We start from the raw sequence: 16,252 nt of genomic DNA on the forward strand, positions 1-16,252 counted from the left end.
CCAAACCTTACCTACACGCCGCCAACACCTAAGTCTCGCCCACGCGCCGTGATAGCGAAAGGCAGACACAACCCCTAATGAACCCTGTATATAGCCACGTGACAGTAACAGTTGACATGGTGAATATGGTCGCTAATTATTTAGCCATATGTTAACTGCCATGCCCCAAGCCCCTCCTCCTCTCAAGGACGTTTAAAGTAAACCGTGTACTTCTTCCCATAGCAGGAAAGTTTGATTGTAAATGTGATATAGTTCTAAGACCACTGTTGTCAGACACCTATGCGTCACCACCAACATCGACTCTGCGCAAAGCAAACATTATATCTGCTGACAATGGAGTTAATGACCCAAAACGCACCCCTATAACATTGTACTGACAACAACTTCCGTACTATAGTATACGTTCCGTTCAAGCGAACTCATAATTACATGACTAAAACGGTTTCTAATATACTAAAAGCAATACAGATTTTATTTTTCAAATCCTGCTTTACATTTTATGACCAAATAATGACAAGATACTTAGATGTCATTCCCCAATATTTTCTTCGTTTAGCTAACATGTAAGGAAAATACTAGTGACCTATGGGGTCTTTGTTGCTACGAATCGCTAGACAAGTAGTGACAACACATTTAGGTCAAGAACGACCAGCGTATATATTCCATATTTATGGCTTATGCATGGTATAATGTAACATATACCACTGGTGATACTTCCCTTTGATCTGGATGTTTGAAAGTACTGGCGTGGTAATTAAAATCACTCTCAATCCTTTCGTTAACCCTTACCGCCAATACCACCACTTCTTGGTTTAAAGGGAGAACGTTTCTCCATGAAATAAAGGTATATTCGTATATTTTGGGTTGCAGGGAGTCATTTCTACATCCATGGATGGACTGGTGTAAGGTATGAACAGCGACTGCGACTTGAAAACTGCGACCTGCGATTTGAAACTGCGGCAGGTCGATCGCATTTTTCAAGTCGCAGTCACTGTCCACCGGTCATCCATACCATTTCATGTTTGAACATAACATAATTTTCGTGAGTAATACCAATGAAGTCTCTGTGAAATTTAAACATACTACTAAAACTACCAATGAACATTTTGCAGCAGTCAATCAAAGTCGTGTAAAAAGTTTTGTCATATGTAAAATGTCCATAGAAAGTCTAGTACATATTTTCAAATACATATTACTAATTTTATTTCATTTGTCAAACCTAGCATACATTGTAAATATTCTACTTTTTTTAATTTGATGAAAAGTCATTATTTACATGAAGTAATATGTATGTACTTCACGTTCAGTGATTGTCATGCAATTCCCAAATAAAAGTCTTTGTTGTTTGTTGCCCAATGAACCCTAAATACTTTATATGTATCGCATCTAAATCACCTTGTAAGCTTTACCCATACCTTGGTGTATTTGCAAGACATAAGGGTTAACCGGAGGTTACATCTGTTGTAAATTATGTAAAGTCTGCACAGAAACAAGATTTTGTTTGAGTGCCCATGGCTATAAAACGGAACATGTTTCCTTAGTACATGGGACGCTAAGCCCAAATGTGTGAATCGGACAATTGCTGGGCTATTCAAACGTATTGTAGTATACTTTTAAAGTCTTCTGCAACATGACAGCTACATTAATAGAAAAATACAAGTAGGGTAGATTTTTAAAAACAAAAATATTTTTGTCTTTGCCAGATTTTGGAAATAATTTACGGGTTTATCACCTGTCATTTAAAGTTCACCATATTGATGTAAGAATGCTAATGTGTGTCTTTTATACGTTACGACACTTCACCTTATACTGACATTACATAATTATTATTTTCACAGATCAAATTCGTGATATGTACTTCTGTATCTATCAATCAATTTTCTGTTATGAACATTTTCAATAATCTATACTATCAGACTAATATATAATTTTAGTGATGATTTTAGTAATTCCTGGTGCAAAATGAAGTTACATTTGAAGGGGTCAGTGCCATAAGGGCCTGAATACAAAAAGGCCAAAACGTATTTTCGGCACTAGAACCTTATGACCCCAAGTGAAATCTAAATCAAGATTTTTTATTTCTCCTAGTATATAGTTTCACCAAGAACAGTTCATGGTGAGATAAAAAAAAATTTTCGCTTCATCCTTTTGACTCTTGGCACTTTCAATCATGTGTTGGCTATTTATATTTGAGTTATATCATGTCAGAGGTCAAACATGAACAAAATGAATAAGGTCAAAATTGACGAATCACAATAAATGGTATTAGGCCATTTTATAACACTCACCCATTTATTTTATGAATATATGCCAAAGAATTATATTCAATGCCATGGAAATCTTTGCTTAGCTAGGGAAATTATAGTTACTGATCAATGTGAAGTGTAACTGTCCCCAGACTTAGTATATGGCAGATGACTGTGAATTTATCTAAGACAAAAATAGTTGTTTTGAAAAAATGGGGGATTTGTGTCGAAGAGAGAAAAATGTTGTTTTTTTAAAGGGCGGGCACTTGAACTTGTGTTATACAACAAATACCTAGGATTACTATTATCCTGTCATTTAAGGTGGTATCAAGCCACCAAATTGTTATCACAACAGACTAGGGCAGAAAAGCTTATATTAACATCTGGAGTAAGTGTAATAGAGTTGACACCTATACTAGTTATATGATACTTTCTTTAAAATGTTTCATTCAACGAGTTCACCAATTTTAACATACATATCTAAAATATGGAGTTTTCAAAGTTATCTTTTACTAGAAAGAGTACAGCTTTTAGCGTGCAAAATATGTTTAGGTGTTTAAAAATGAGTTCCAAATTGTGATGTGCTGTACTTGTTGAATGTGGGGGATACACCATACACATAACAACAACAACAAAGTTTATTAAATACTGGGTCAAACTTGCCTTGTAAATATGTCAAATTATAGATACCCAAAGTAAGACAAAATGTATCCTTTTTATACTTCACGCTATTAGTGTCTGTATTCTGTCGTATGAAATTGGTACCAAAACAAAACGTTGTCCGAGTCTTAAAGATCTTAAACAACATGATACCGCGTAATCGAAACACTATATTCACTCTGGTTTGGTAGTAACATGTTGCTGCAATTCTTTCATTACAAGTCATCTTCTGGTATATATTGGTTACCCAGTTTTTGATATATCTGGCGTTTCCTTGATGTATTATTCTCACGTGTTAAATAACGGCATCGAATTGTTAACTGTTTGATATAATATACCTGAATACTATATTTAAGTTCTGCCAATTTTCAGCAGCAAGTACTGGTTACACGTAAGTATGCTTCAATGACTAGCACACTAAGTATATATATCTATATTCAAAAACAATTATTTCCCCAAATTCTTGTGCATATCAGCGCAAAAGATAAAGTAATCCAAAACTACTTAAATAATCATCATGTATATGACTTTGAAATTCGAAGAAATGACTTGAATCTATAGACTGCACAGCAGTTTTCAGTTTGAACAGTTACGTGTATACACATTTATAGTTCAGTGTCATTATTTATATGTGCCTGTAAAATTCATTTTGAAGTATTGCCGTCGTCAATTTTCTGTGTCAATGCAGTATAAATCTTATCATCAACATGCTGTAATGAAGCATACTGGTTGTCTTCATTATTATTCCCCCGTTGATGGGGAATGTCACCAATGACACAAATTGCATATGGATTCGTTTCTTGTATTTGTGTCAGTCCAGTATAAATATTATCCCCAACACGCTGCAATGCAGCATACTGGTTGCCTTCATTGATATTCCCCGGTTGGTGGGCAACATCACCAATGACACACTCTGCATAAGGAGTCATTTCTTGCATATTGGCTTCACCTGATGTGCCTGTTATTATATCTTCATATACCGGATTGTTGTGTGAGGTTGTTTGTTCACCGCTTTTCTTTCTGGAGATAAAATATTGTTCTGGTGTTAGAATGGACTGTTGTTATGTAACATTGGATGCTATCGGAATTCTGTAAAAAACATTTTTTATTGTGATGATCATTGAATTGATTTTAAATTCATCCAAAAATGTTCAGCTGGAAATTGTGAATGTGTTTGGTGATATGGAACAGAATTACTCACGTGTTCCTATACTTTCGAAGCATTGTGATAATCATGGATACGGTAAATATGACAGCGAGCAAGCCTACTGTGGTTCCAACACTTATCTCGGTGACCCTTACACCAATGATGGATTCCGGTAGTGGCTTATAACCTGGAAACATGACACATATGTAATTATAAGTAACGAAGATCAGAAATTAGACATTTTTTTAGCAATTATGATGTAATTATGAACTTGACATTGACCTTCAACAAAATACAAGGTGGATACTGCACATACACTGCATCGGTAAAACGTTGCATATTGTGGAGGATTTTCTTTTTGGGGTGGCCTTTGTATTCGTAATTTGGGAAGTCTTAAAAAGGCATACATATGTACAGTAGATAATACTCGGCAACGACTGAGCAGATTTATCGAATATAGGCTAACTTTCGATGATATTTAAAGCGACACACAAAACACTAATATTAAGAATATATTTCCTTATATGTTGGGGTCTAATGAAATATGTAGGCAGAGTTGTGGCAATGCTTTCATAAGCACTTTAAAACGATGTAACGAACAATTGGAATTGAATTGTCGTCAGATTCATTCTCACTTATCATCCATCGTCAAGAGAACAGAAATGTTCTTTATTGAATTTGAAGTTTAAACTCATGACACGAAATGGTGTGGTGTGGCTTTTTTTTCGAATGTGTATAAACTGTGTCGTTCGAAATTTGGTTTGGTAATAACTAAGTGTAAATATTTTGGACAGTGTTTGTTGGTACGGTACATTCTGGTACAGCCTGGTTGACAATAACATGTACCATTGAATTAATGACAGGCTACTGTGGTAATAGACATACATACCGCGTATAGTTTCATTACAGTACATTCCAGTCCAGCCTGGTTGACAGAAACATGTACCATTGAATTTGTCACAAGATACTGTGGTATTAGACATGCAATTACAGCGAGCTTGGCAACCATCACCATACCATCCACTGGAACAAGCTGTGGTCGAGTGATAAATACAGGTGTTCTCAATACAAAGTAAAAAAGTAACGTTTCTCTAGGAGAAATAATCTCTGTCTTATAATCTATAAACATTGATTGAAGCCAAAATGGCCCATACAGACAAATATGGATATGAATAATTTTAATTAAGACACAAGTGTTATGAATGGCAGGGACGATGCTACTTTTTCTGAATCTGCAAAATAATATTTTTTATGTACGTGGTTCTAATTTTTACCTACCATGACTTTGCAGTCAAGAAAACAAGGAAAGAGTCAGAATTAACTGCTTTGTTCTTTAAACACTCGCAAAATTGTTCATTTACTTTCCTCTTTACTTCCTATGTAAATTTTTTTCTGTATTTAACAACTGATTTTACGAAATATCATCCTCTTCAGATGGTTAAGTTTAACTACTTCCCTTTCACTATAATTAAAATTAATTTTGTCTATTCCTCCAAAATTAAATTAAACGAACTTTAAAACATACCACGATAACAGTGAGATCCTGTCCATCCCGATTTACAATAACAGGTGCCATTCGTCGAGTAACATGACTCAGTATTATGCTCATTGCACGTACAGTTCTGGTTGCAGTGTTGACCATAAGTATGTGATGAACAGGCTAGAACAAATTAATAAAATGGAAAAGAAAATTATTTGTTGCTGTATCATGGGCTTAATGTTGTCTAAAACCACTGTGTTCAATATATATGTATCACCTAAATGACACATTTGCACCCTCGATGGGGATTTCGTTTAGGATGGGATAAAGTTGCGACTCGTTATAGTGAATGTGGGTTAAAGTTTCAAAATGTTGTAATAAAATTTCAGAGAAAGTATCTTTAGTGAAGTGATAACAGATGCATATGTTTCCCTTAATTTCCTTGGATACATTCTGCTTACCTTTCAAGATTTCTATCTCCTACATAATTTAAAATAACTGATATTTGAATCAATGGAGTACAGGTATTCAAAACCTCATGAGTTACAAAGTTATGATTGGAAAATGACCTAAATGTTTAAACAAAACACTGTACAATGGTGAGATTTGTCAAAATTGAAAAGGTTTATGCGTGAGATTACAAATCCGAGGGAGTCATTGTAACGGTTAACAAGATGTGAACAGTGTCATTAAAATGGTTAACAATAATATGGACAGTGTCATTCATGGTTAAAGAGTTTGCGGACAGTTTCATTCTGTAAAAATTGTCCCGGAATCAAGAGCACAGTTCAAGCAAAGGGAACAAGACAAAGAAGAGTACAATTCATTGTATTGATACAAGTTCTTGTGTCATTTAAGTGTACTGTGCTATGCCATTACTCAAGTACTCTGATAACACATTTTGGAGTTCTCTTCAGGTAAGTACACAACAGCGTGTTTAAAACACAACAAATAATTACACACAAATAAGTGCTTACTTTGATTACACGTCAGACCCATCCATCCTGGTTTACAGTTACAGGTTCCATCATCATGGTCACATGATATTGTGTTATTCATCATACAGGTACATTTCTTTGTACAATCCTGTCCGTGCATTCCCTGATTACACACTGAAAAGAAAAAGAGTCATCGCAAACAAGTTGATTCACTCGATCTAAGTGAAATACTGTTATCTATATTTGTAACATAACATTACATAACATAAAATTAGGTAGAATATACCTCGGGAACCAATTTCCCTTACAGTCAATGATATTCAAATCTTTCCAAACTTTGCAAGATAAAAGCATCTTCCTGGTCTTTTGGAAATGATAAAAGAAACTCGAGGGTGTAATCGAAAACAGGTTAATTTTAATATTACTTGGTCTTCATATTGTTTCGAATTTCACATGCTGACCCCAGATTTTTTTTATTTTATAGCGAATAATTATTAGAGTTTTTCTGGAAACAAGTGTTCTAATCTGTGTATTCTCATTGTAGCTGCTGAACGTGATACCATATTAGTGAGTTACTGCAAACTTAAGGTTGTGTTTGTAATTACATATCACTTAGACCCTATCGATGAATGTTTAAGTCGGATACGAATATATATTTACTGTTATTGCATGTTTTTCCTATCCAACCAGGTTTACAATTACACTTTCCATCACCATAGTTACAAGATACAGTGTTATTCATCACACAAGGACACGTCTTGGTACAACCATCACCGTATAATCCTTGTTCACACACTAGAAGAAACAGTATCATCGTATCAGAATTCGATAAAATACCATCTTCGGTTCTATATTAATTTATCTGTGAGGTATTTTATCTGTTAACAAATGAAAACACTGAAGTATATCTAGTTTGACCAGAAAATCTCTTACAAAATATAAAACAAATAAACTCATGACTTTGCCAGTCTGTGTTATGAATCACACAAGGGCATGGGTAGACTAGCCAAGCCGTGAATCTTTTTTTTGCATATCAAATTAATAAATAAACAAGTAAATAAATAAACAAACAAACACACAATCAAACAAACAGACAGACAAACAAACAAACAAACAAACAAATCAAATAAATAAATAAACCAACATCGCGACTTCGTCAGTCTAGGTAGTTGATAATCTTTATAAAAAGAGAAACTTATTGAATGGCATCGTACAATGATATAGTACAATTAGCTCTGCTTTGTTTTCTTTGTTATTTTTATGTCGACAAAACAAGCTTGTTAGCCATAAGACACAAAGTCATATTGAATTGAATTGAATTGAATTGAATTGAATTGAATTGAATTGAATTGAATTGAATTGAATTGAATTGAATTGAATTGAATTGAATTGAATTGAATTGAATTGAAATGAAATGAAATGAAATGAAATGAAATGAAATGAAATGAAATGAAATGAAATGAATTGAATTGAATTGAATTATGACTTCATATCCTAGCCTAGACAATATCATTTTTTTCTATCGTTTGTCGACAGACAGACAGACAGACAGACAGACAGACAGACAGACAGACAGACAGACAGACAGACAGACAGGCAGGCAGGCAGGCAGGCAGGCAGGCAGGCAGGTAGGCAGACAGGCAGGCAGGCAGGCAGGCAGGCAGGCAGACAGACAGACAGACAGACAGACAGACAGACAGACAGACAGACAGACAGACAGACAGGCAGGCAGGCATACAATAAATTTACAGACTGGCTGACAGACACAGACAGACAGACAGACAGACAGACAGACAGACAGAATAACAGACACACACACGAATAGTAATAGGTATTACACTTACGTATACGATTTTCACATGTATCTCCATGCCAACCTGTTTTACAAGAACAAGTGCCATGTCTCTTGTGACATCGATCAGAGTTTGCTTGGTTGCATTCACAACTCTGACAGGACGTACATCCACCATTCTGACATAGATCAGAAGCAAATTTCCATTCACGGCATTCTAACAATAAATTTGTTGCACATACATACTTTAATTAAGAGTTTGGAGGATGAATTGTTCTATTTCAAAAGTAATTGTGACAAATTACTTATGGCTTTATGCAGTGTTGGAGTTGCAGAAGGGTTGGACGCAATTTGTAACGGATTGAAAGATTACTTCCTTGAAATTTATGGTTGGATTAGCCTCAGTGTATAGATATCTGCTGATCACTATTTCTGTAAGAAGTTCCGCAAAATAATGTGTACATTCTGAGGTTAGGATATATTTAATATTTTGGCTAAACATGAAATAAGGTGAGTTAATAGTTATCAACCAGGTTATGGCTACAGTAATGTATTTACGATAACTATGAGAAAGAGGACTTGTTACCATCGCGTACAATTTCATACGAAAAGTATACCAAAGTTGAGATTGTTTAAAATCCAACTTAGAGACCTTCAATCACCACGATGAAATATGTGAAATTGCAATGAGGTGACTATAAAGTTCAGCACTGTTCTTGTAGATACAACGGATCGTTGTGTATTATTATGAAGAACAGCAAAGAAAGATAGGTCTTTCCATTGACATTCAAAGCTAGGTTTATGACCACAACCATTATATAAATGTAGAGTTATCGACTCTGGGAAATTTCTTCCATGTTGAAAATTTGTGTTATAAATATTAGTGCAACCTAATAAAAATGTATACATGTAAAGGTACTGCACTAATCACTCACCTTGACAGTTGAAATAGTCAATCCTGTAGTTTGTAAATTGTTCTCTTCTGTATTGCGTTCGATAAATGACCCTATAAAGAACGAGGTTCTAAAACATTAAAAGTTTTACTCTAATGTGTGACAAGTCTTATAAAATATATTATTTTAGTAATTCAAGAACTGCAAGCGTGATACAATAATAGTCATGCATGCCTCCTCGCGCACACACACACACTACCACACGCACTCAAAAACAAACACACACTTTTATACATATTCACTTTGTAGCGACCTAACTACCTGCATGCCTACCTGCCTACACACATACACATACATACATACATACGTACATACATACATACATACATACATACATACATACATACATACATACATACATACATGTATGCATGCAGGCATGCATGCATGCATGCATGCAAACAAAATATTGTTTGGTTTACCTATAATGTGTACAATTGCTCAATGACCAAAATCCACACTTGACTGTGTACCTTTGACTTGAAGTAACCTGGAAGGTACTTGTCTTCGTATCAGTAAACCTTCAAATCAACAATATAAACATTATTTGGTTAATTGGGTATTAATAGATTTTTTTTTAACACACATACAGATTGAAATACAAAGAGCCCGTCACTGTTTATTCACAATAATACAAACAGACAACATATAATCATAGATACCTAATACTTTAAATATTAAAACATATTTTTCATAACCTTTCAAATGTAAAGTGCACACATACTAGTAGAGGGTGTGTTGGTTGCTTGGTTCATTTGACGAGGGGTGATATGAGGGTGGAACATACAATTCAATTCAATTCAATTCAATTCAATTCAATTCAATTCAATATAACTTTATATCAAAATGGGCAACTAACAATAGCTGCATCCGTAATCTTTCATATATTAGAAGAAAACTCAAAACATGTGTACATAAATACATAACAATACTGCGCATTCTAGTAGCAAGACTCCAAGTGTACGTGATGGAATTTGAATAATGTCCTTTACTAGAACGGAAACACTGGCAGTCCTGCTACGTACTCACGATCAACTCGAGACAATTATAAGCCTAAAATAAGATACGACCTGCTGTACACGCTAGTTATGCTGGTGGCCTAGCTGTCACCATAAAAGTGACTGAGAAGTATGTAAGGCACGCCAACTTTCTAGATCATACAAAAGTAATGTTTGCCACTATATTATGACGTAGAAAAGATGTTGTTACATGGAAGATATTGAACATGTTGAAAGTGTCGATTTAATGTCTGTGTTTGCGTGGTGTCGAAATCGAGTGATTGGTGTCAACATGATTACTAGTTTGCTCTGAATACGAAGGCGCACCATGGATCTAATTGGATTCATTGGTTGTGATTAACATTACTAACAGTGGTACAATACATATCTTACCTGACAGTACGACTGCACTGCTTTGACGTAGTTTGAGGAAAACAAACAATATTGAAGTAAACGACAATACAACAGACCGTACACCGATTGAACAACTTTGGAAACATGGTATTTTTTTGTAACCTCACACACTGGTACTATAGAGGCGGATCACACGGACGGCTTGTGGTTAGTGTCCTTTGAAAACAGCAAACCTGGATGTTGGACGTACTTTAACTGAACAATATAGTGACGTTGTGACACAGGATGTGAAAGTGTTAGTCTATTTCCGAGTTTTGAGACGTAGTCATCGTTAATTGTCTGGTCTGTGGCCACTGTACATCATTGAACACTACATGAATATTGCTTGTGTCTAGGATATACGTACCCTTCTTTCATTTTTTAAATGTTTAGCTTTACACTTTCACAATTATAACTTGGCTGATAAGACAGTACATGTTCTAATGAATTGGTAGTAGCTCCATGCGATTCATAGACAGGGTGTAGCAATAGAGAGAGAGAGAGAGAGAGAGAGAGAGAGAGAGAGAGAGAGAGAGAGAGAGAGAGAGAGAGAGAGAGAGAGAGAGAGAGAGAGAGAGAGAGAGAGAGAGAGAGAGAGAGAGAGAGAGAGAGAGAGAGAGAGAGAGAGAGAGAGAGAGAGAGAGAGAGAGAGAGAGAGAGAGAGAGAGACTGTCCTACAACATGAACAATGAACAATTTACCAAGTCTATCATTTGGGTCTATGTAATAATAGTAGTAGTGTGTATGTTGCTATTGTTTACATCATAATTAACAAAATAAGGAGCGCGCCCAGTGAAATTAAAGGTGTCTATCTCAACATGAAATCTCGTGATCAGGCTTACTGATCTTAAAAGGTCACTTACTAGCTTTGGCTCGCTTCCAGCAAAAGAACTGCATACCCAAATGATCACATATAATACCACTTAGTATCCATCCTAGTTCGGATTAGGTTACTGCTTATTTGTGACCAAACTTTGTATTTGTTTAACCGTGGAAGTATCACTGACTTCCATGACTCAACTATTTTGCACTATGAATATGCTAAATTATAATAATTGTACGTAGGTCGTTTTCCCGTTGAAATATGAAGACTTCATTAAAAAATTAGGGAGACACAATATTTATTTTGTAAACAGATAGGGTTAGTTACTGTTTCAGACGATTGTTCTAGCTATTGTGAAGAGCCCGATCTTGTCAATGAAGAAGAACTCTATGTAGTGAACTGATTACATTGTAATGTGATCGAAAGAGCACACAAAAACTTTACCCATACGTCTCCCACGCAAAACCGTATTGGAACGCATACACCTATAGCCATGTGACAGGAAGAGTTGACGCTGTAAATAATTTGTTTCTGAGTACTTAACCGGACATAAGCTGAATGCCCTCCATTTCTGTAAGGGTCCGTTTATTCCCGCATAAAGTGATAGAGGCAGTACGCGCGTTGTCGAGTTTGCAGACATGAGAGTTGCCAGTAACGCATGTGACTGGTAAACAACGCCTGTGTCTGGTTTAATACATATTCGGGTTTACGCCTGCGCATTTTGCACACGTTACAATTTGTTTGTGTATATAGTTATTCACATCATGCACATGTGTCACTTGTACTTCACGTGCAGTGCTAGTGCTCCTTCAAGTCACAGAATTGTCTGTGTTCCAGTCTAGATGTATACATCGCGAGAGCGTAGTGCAAGTGCGAACTTTCACGGTAAGTTGACCCCTGTTCTTTCATCGACAAAAATGTACATGTGTCACTATTATTAGAAAAACTATGCGTGTGTCTGGATCACAACAACTTGTAATTGTGTGCTAATAAGTATACACTATTCAATGATGGCAATATTCTACTCTATTTCGACCGTAATACAAAACAATCAATATTGGCAGCTGAATATTCCGGAGCAATCGCCGGCAACGATAACTTTGAATATTGTATATACCCAAATAACGTCATTATTTTGTATGATCATCATAGATAGCATTCTTGAATAGAATCTTAGCTCACGTCACAAGGGACTGATTCTCCATTGTCAGAAACGTTTCCCGTAATATCAAGCAGGACATGCAGTTTAGAAAGTAGTGTGTTTGTCGCTAGTATAGACCATGGATGTATTAGTGATACATCCATGTATAGACCCATCCCTATGCATTGTCTCACTCTGAGTTGTAACACATAAACACAGATAAAGATAAGATAACGAGGTGTAACATTTATTATGCGTACATGATTATGAATGCATCTTTATGCTCAAAATACAATGTACAAAGCAATTGACACAAGTACAATTAACATTCTGTGGGTTTAAAATGGGCCATATAATGAGTTTTGAATAAACACAGCTGTTGGAATGAACGATGTTTTGAAGAGAACCATGCAAGATTGTGTATACATAGACAGTTTTCTGAGCTTTCCTAGTGACTAGCATGAAGTTTAACAACAGACATTGATACTGGTAGTAGTACTGTATTCTCAGCTGTGTCTACAGTCAATCTTTACATGCATGGTAAAGCATACAAAAATAACATGCAGAAATAAAATGATTAAAATATATTCTTTTAACCAACTGATGGAGCACTGTTTACATCGACTAGAAAGTTTCCAAGAGGAAGTCTATCATCTGAGGTCAAAATATGCAGAAACTGAATGAAAATTTGAATTATCTAATGAAAAAGAAGAAGAATAAGTGCCTTTCTTTAATTTGTATAATGAGAATAAAGCATGAAATGATGAAATTCATCTTCTACCGCATAATTTGACAAAATTTAAAGATTCTTTCATCATGTACAGGAATCTTAGGAGTACACCATCTCCCCAACTCAATATAAATATTATAATCCAAAATTCTAAATTTAGTCACTAGTCTTCTACCAACTGGATTTTTAATTTGCAGAAGATGTTTCTCAAAACCAAAAGCTGTTTTAAATAATCTAAATGTTCTCATTTTGTTTTTATTAGTACTTTTTTCTTCTAATGTCATTATGTAATTCCCTGTACCATGATTACAAAATTCTAGACATAAGTCATAAAATTATGATGAACCTTCCTAGTATAATTAAACCTGCAAAGATTTGACCACACACTGTTCTCATTATATTTAACAAGTAAGTTTCTAATAATAAAATATAAATACCCCATGTTGAATAACACATAGAACAAATGTAGGCTGCTCACAATAAATTGTCCATCGACAATTAATCTATACCAATACTTTAACAGAAGTTTAATTACAGTGAAATTAGTGGGGAAATGACCTAATTCTCCAACAATACCACATCTTGATATCTTATAAGAAACCCAAAGTAGAAATCTATAAAAAGAAAAAAAAAACATCAACAAGAATCTGAAAATTTCTCAATTTCATAACCCCAAACTTCACATCTGTAAGTCACAATAGCAACAATTAAACAATCAAAGAGATCTAAAGCCACATCAATAGAAATACTCTAGTTAGAAGAAATAGTTATACATGAACTTAAGAGAGCTCTCGTGGATTTAAACTTCAAGTTATTGAGGTTTTGTTTAAATTTACTGTTAGAAGAAATAATGATACCAAGAAAACAGTATTCTCTTAGGCTTACATTGTCGAGAGTAAAATTATAAAAAATAAAATTTGGATTTCCTGTATTTACATATGACCTTGATTTCTTAATGTTGATTATTATTTTCTACTTTGTACAAAATAATGTAATTTAAATAAACAACTTTGCAACTCAACTTTAATTTCTAGTGGTAGAGACTCATCAGCATATAAAAGACAATTCAGAGACACACTTGTAAGTTTCACAGGGCTATCATTCTTGACAAAACAAGCTCTTTCCAAACTGGTGGATTCTAAATCAACTCTTTCCTTGTTTTTGACCTTCCTTTACCAATCTTAGACTAAAGTACTAAAATTTATTACAAAAATGTTCGCAATTTTCGTTTTAAACATGTACAAATGTAACTACATTTTTGTATGAGGCCAGACACCAGAGTTATACCTAGCCTTGCAAACTATGCTCTATTCCAAATTCATTCATGCTACAACAACACTGTCACTGTTTCTCACCTACTTCTATCCATCTTAGTATAAACTATTAAAATTTATTACAAAAATGTCCGCCATTTTGATTTTTAGCATGTAACTAGGAGACCAGACACCAGAGTTACCTAGACTTACAAACTATGCTCTATTCCAAATTGATTCATGCTACAACAACACTGTCACTGTTTTTCACCTATTTCTATCCATCTTAGACTAAACTACTAAAATTTATTAGAAAAATGTCAGCCATTTTGATTTTTAGCATGTAACTAGGAGACCAGACACCAGAGTTACCTAACCTTACAAACTATGCTCCTTTCCAAATTGAATCATGCTACAACAACACTGTCACTGTTTCTCACCTACTTCTATCCATCTTAGACTAAACTACTAAAATTTATTAGAAAAATGTCCGCCATTTTGATTTTTAGCATGTAACTAGGAGACCAGACACCAGAGTTACCTAACCTTACAAACTATACTCCTTTCCAAATTCATTCATGCTACAATAACACTGTCACTGTTTTTCACCTATTTCTATCCATCTTAGACTAAACTACTAAAATTTGTTAGAAAAATGTCAGCCATTTTGATTTTTAGCATGTAACTAGGAGACCAGACACCAGAGTTACCTAGCCTTACAAACTATACTCTTTTCCAAATTCATTCATGCTACAATAACACTGTCACTGTTTTTTACCTATTTCTATCCATCTTAGACTAAACTACTAAAATTTGATAGAAAAATGTCCGCCATTTTGATTTTTAGCATGTAACTAGGAGACCAGACACCAGAGTTACCTAACCTTACAAACTATACTCCTTTCCAAATTGAATCATGCTACAATAACACTGTCACTGTTTTTCACCTATTTCTATCCATCTTAGACTAAACTACTAAAATTTATTAGAAAAATGTCCGCCATTTTGATTTATAGCATGTAACTAGGAGACCAGACACCAGAGTTACCTAACCTTACAAACTATACTCCTTTCCAAATTGAATCATGCTACAATAACACTGTCACTGTTTTTCACCTATTTCTATCCATCTTAGACTAAACTACTAAAATTTGTTAGAAAAATGTCCGCCATTTTGATTTTTAGCATGTAACTAGGAGACCAGACACCAGAGTTACCTAACCTTACAAACTATACTCCTTTCCAAATTGAATCATGCTACAATAACACTGTCACTGTTTTTCACCTATTTCTATCCATCTTAGACTAAACTACTAAAATTTATTAGAAAAATGTCCGCCATTTTGATTTTTAGCATGTAACTAGGAGACCAGACACCAGAGTTACCTAACCTTACAAACTATACTCCTTTCCAAATTGAATCATGCTACAATAACACTGTCACTGTTTTTCACCTATTTCTATCCATCTTAGACTAAACTACTAAAATTTGTTAGAAAAATGTCTGCCATTTTGATTTTTAGCATGTAACTAGGAGACCAGACACCAGAGTTACCTAACCTTACAAACTATACTCCTTTCCAAATTGAATCATGCTACAATAACACTGTCACTGTTTTTCACCTATTTCTATCCATCTTAGACTAAACTACTAAAATTTGTTAGAAAAATGTCAGCCATTTTGATTTTTAGCATGTA

General features: G+C 34.7%; 1 protein-coding gene across 1 annotated transcript; it reads right to left on the reverse strand.

Moving 5' to 3' along the window:
• Nucleotides 1-508: 508 nt before the first annotated feature.
• On the reverse strand, nucleotides 509-11,518 carry LOC144447389 (uncharacterized). Its single transcript, XM_078137395.1, has 11 exons — nucleotides 11,471-11,518; nucleotides 10,608-10,624; nucleotides 9,639-9,737; nucleotides 9,199-9,269; nucleotides 8,316-8,480; nucleotides 7,132-7,266; nucleotides 6,511-6,645; nucleotides 5,579-5,713; nucleotides 4,943-5,086; nucleotides 4,108-4,240; nucleotides 509-3,926 (listed from the first exon to the last, which is right to left on the reverse strand). The coding sequence occupies exons 6-11, from the start codon at nucleotides 7,211-7,213 to the stop codon at nucleotides 3,551-3,553; spliced, it is 1,005 nt and encodes a 334-aa protein (XP_077993521.1). The 5' UTR covers nucleotides 7,214-7,266; nucleotides 8,316-8,480; nucleotides 9,199-9,269; nucleotides 9,639-9,737; nucleotides 10,608-10,624; nucleotides 11,471-11,518; the 3' UTR covers nucleotides 509-3,550.
• Between the last annotated feature and the right edge of the window lie 4,734 nt (nucleotides 11,519-16,252).

The sequence above is a fragment of the Glandiceps talaboti genome, chromosome 16, assembly GCF_964340395.1.
Source record: "Glandiceps talaboti chromosome 16, keGlaTala1.1, whole genome shotgun sequence".
NCBI classification, from domain to species: domain Eukaryota; kingdom Metazoa; phylum Hemichordata; class Enteropneusta; family Spengelidae; genus Glandiceps; species Glandiceps talaboti.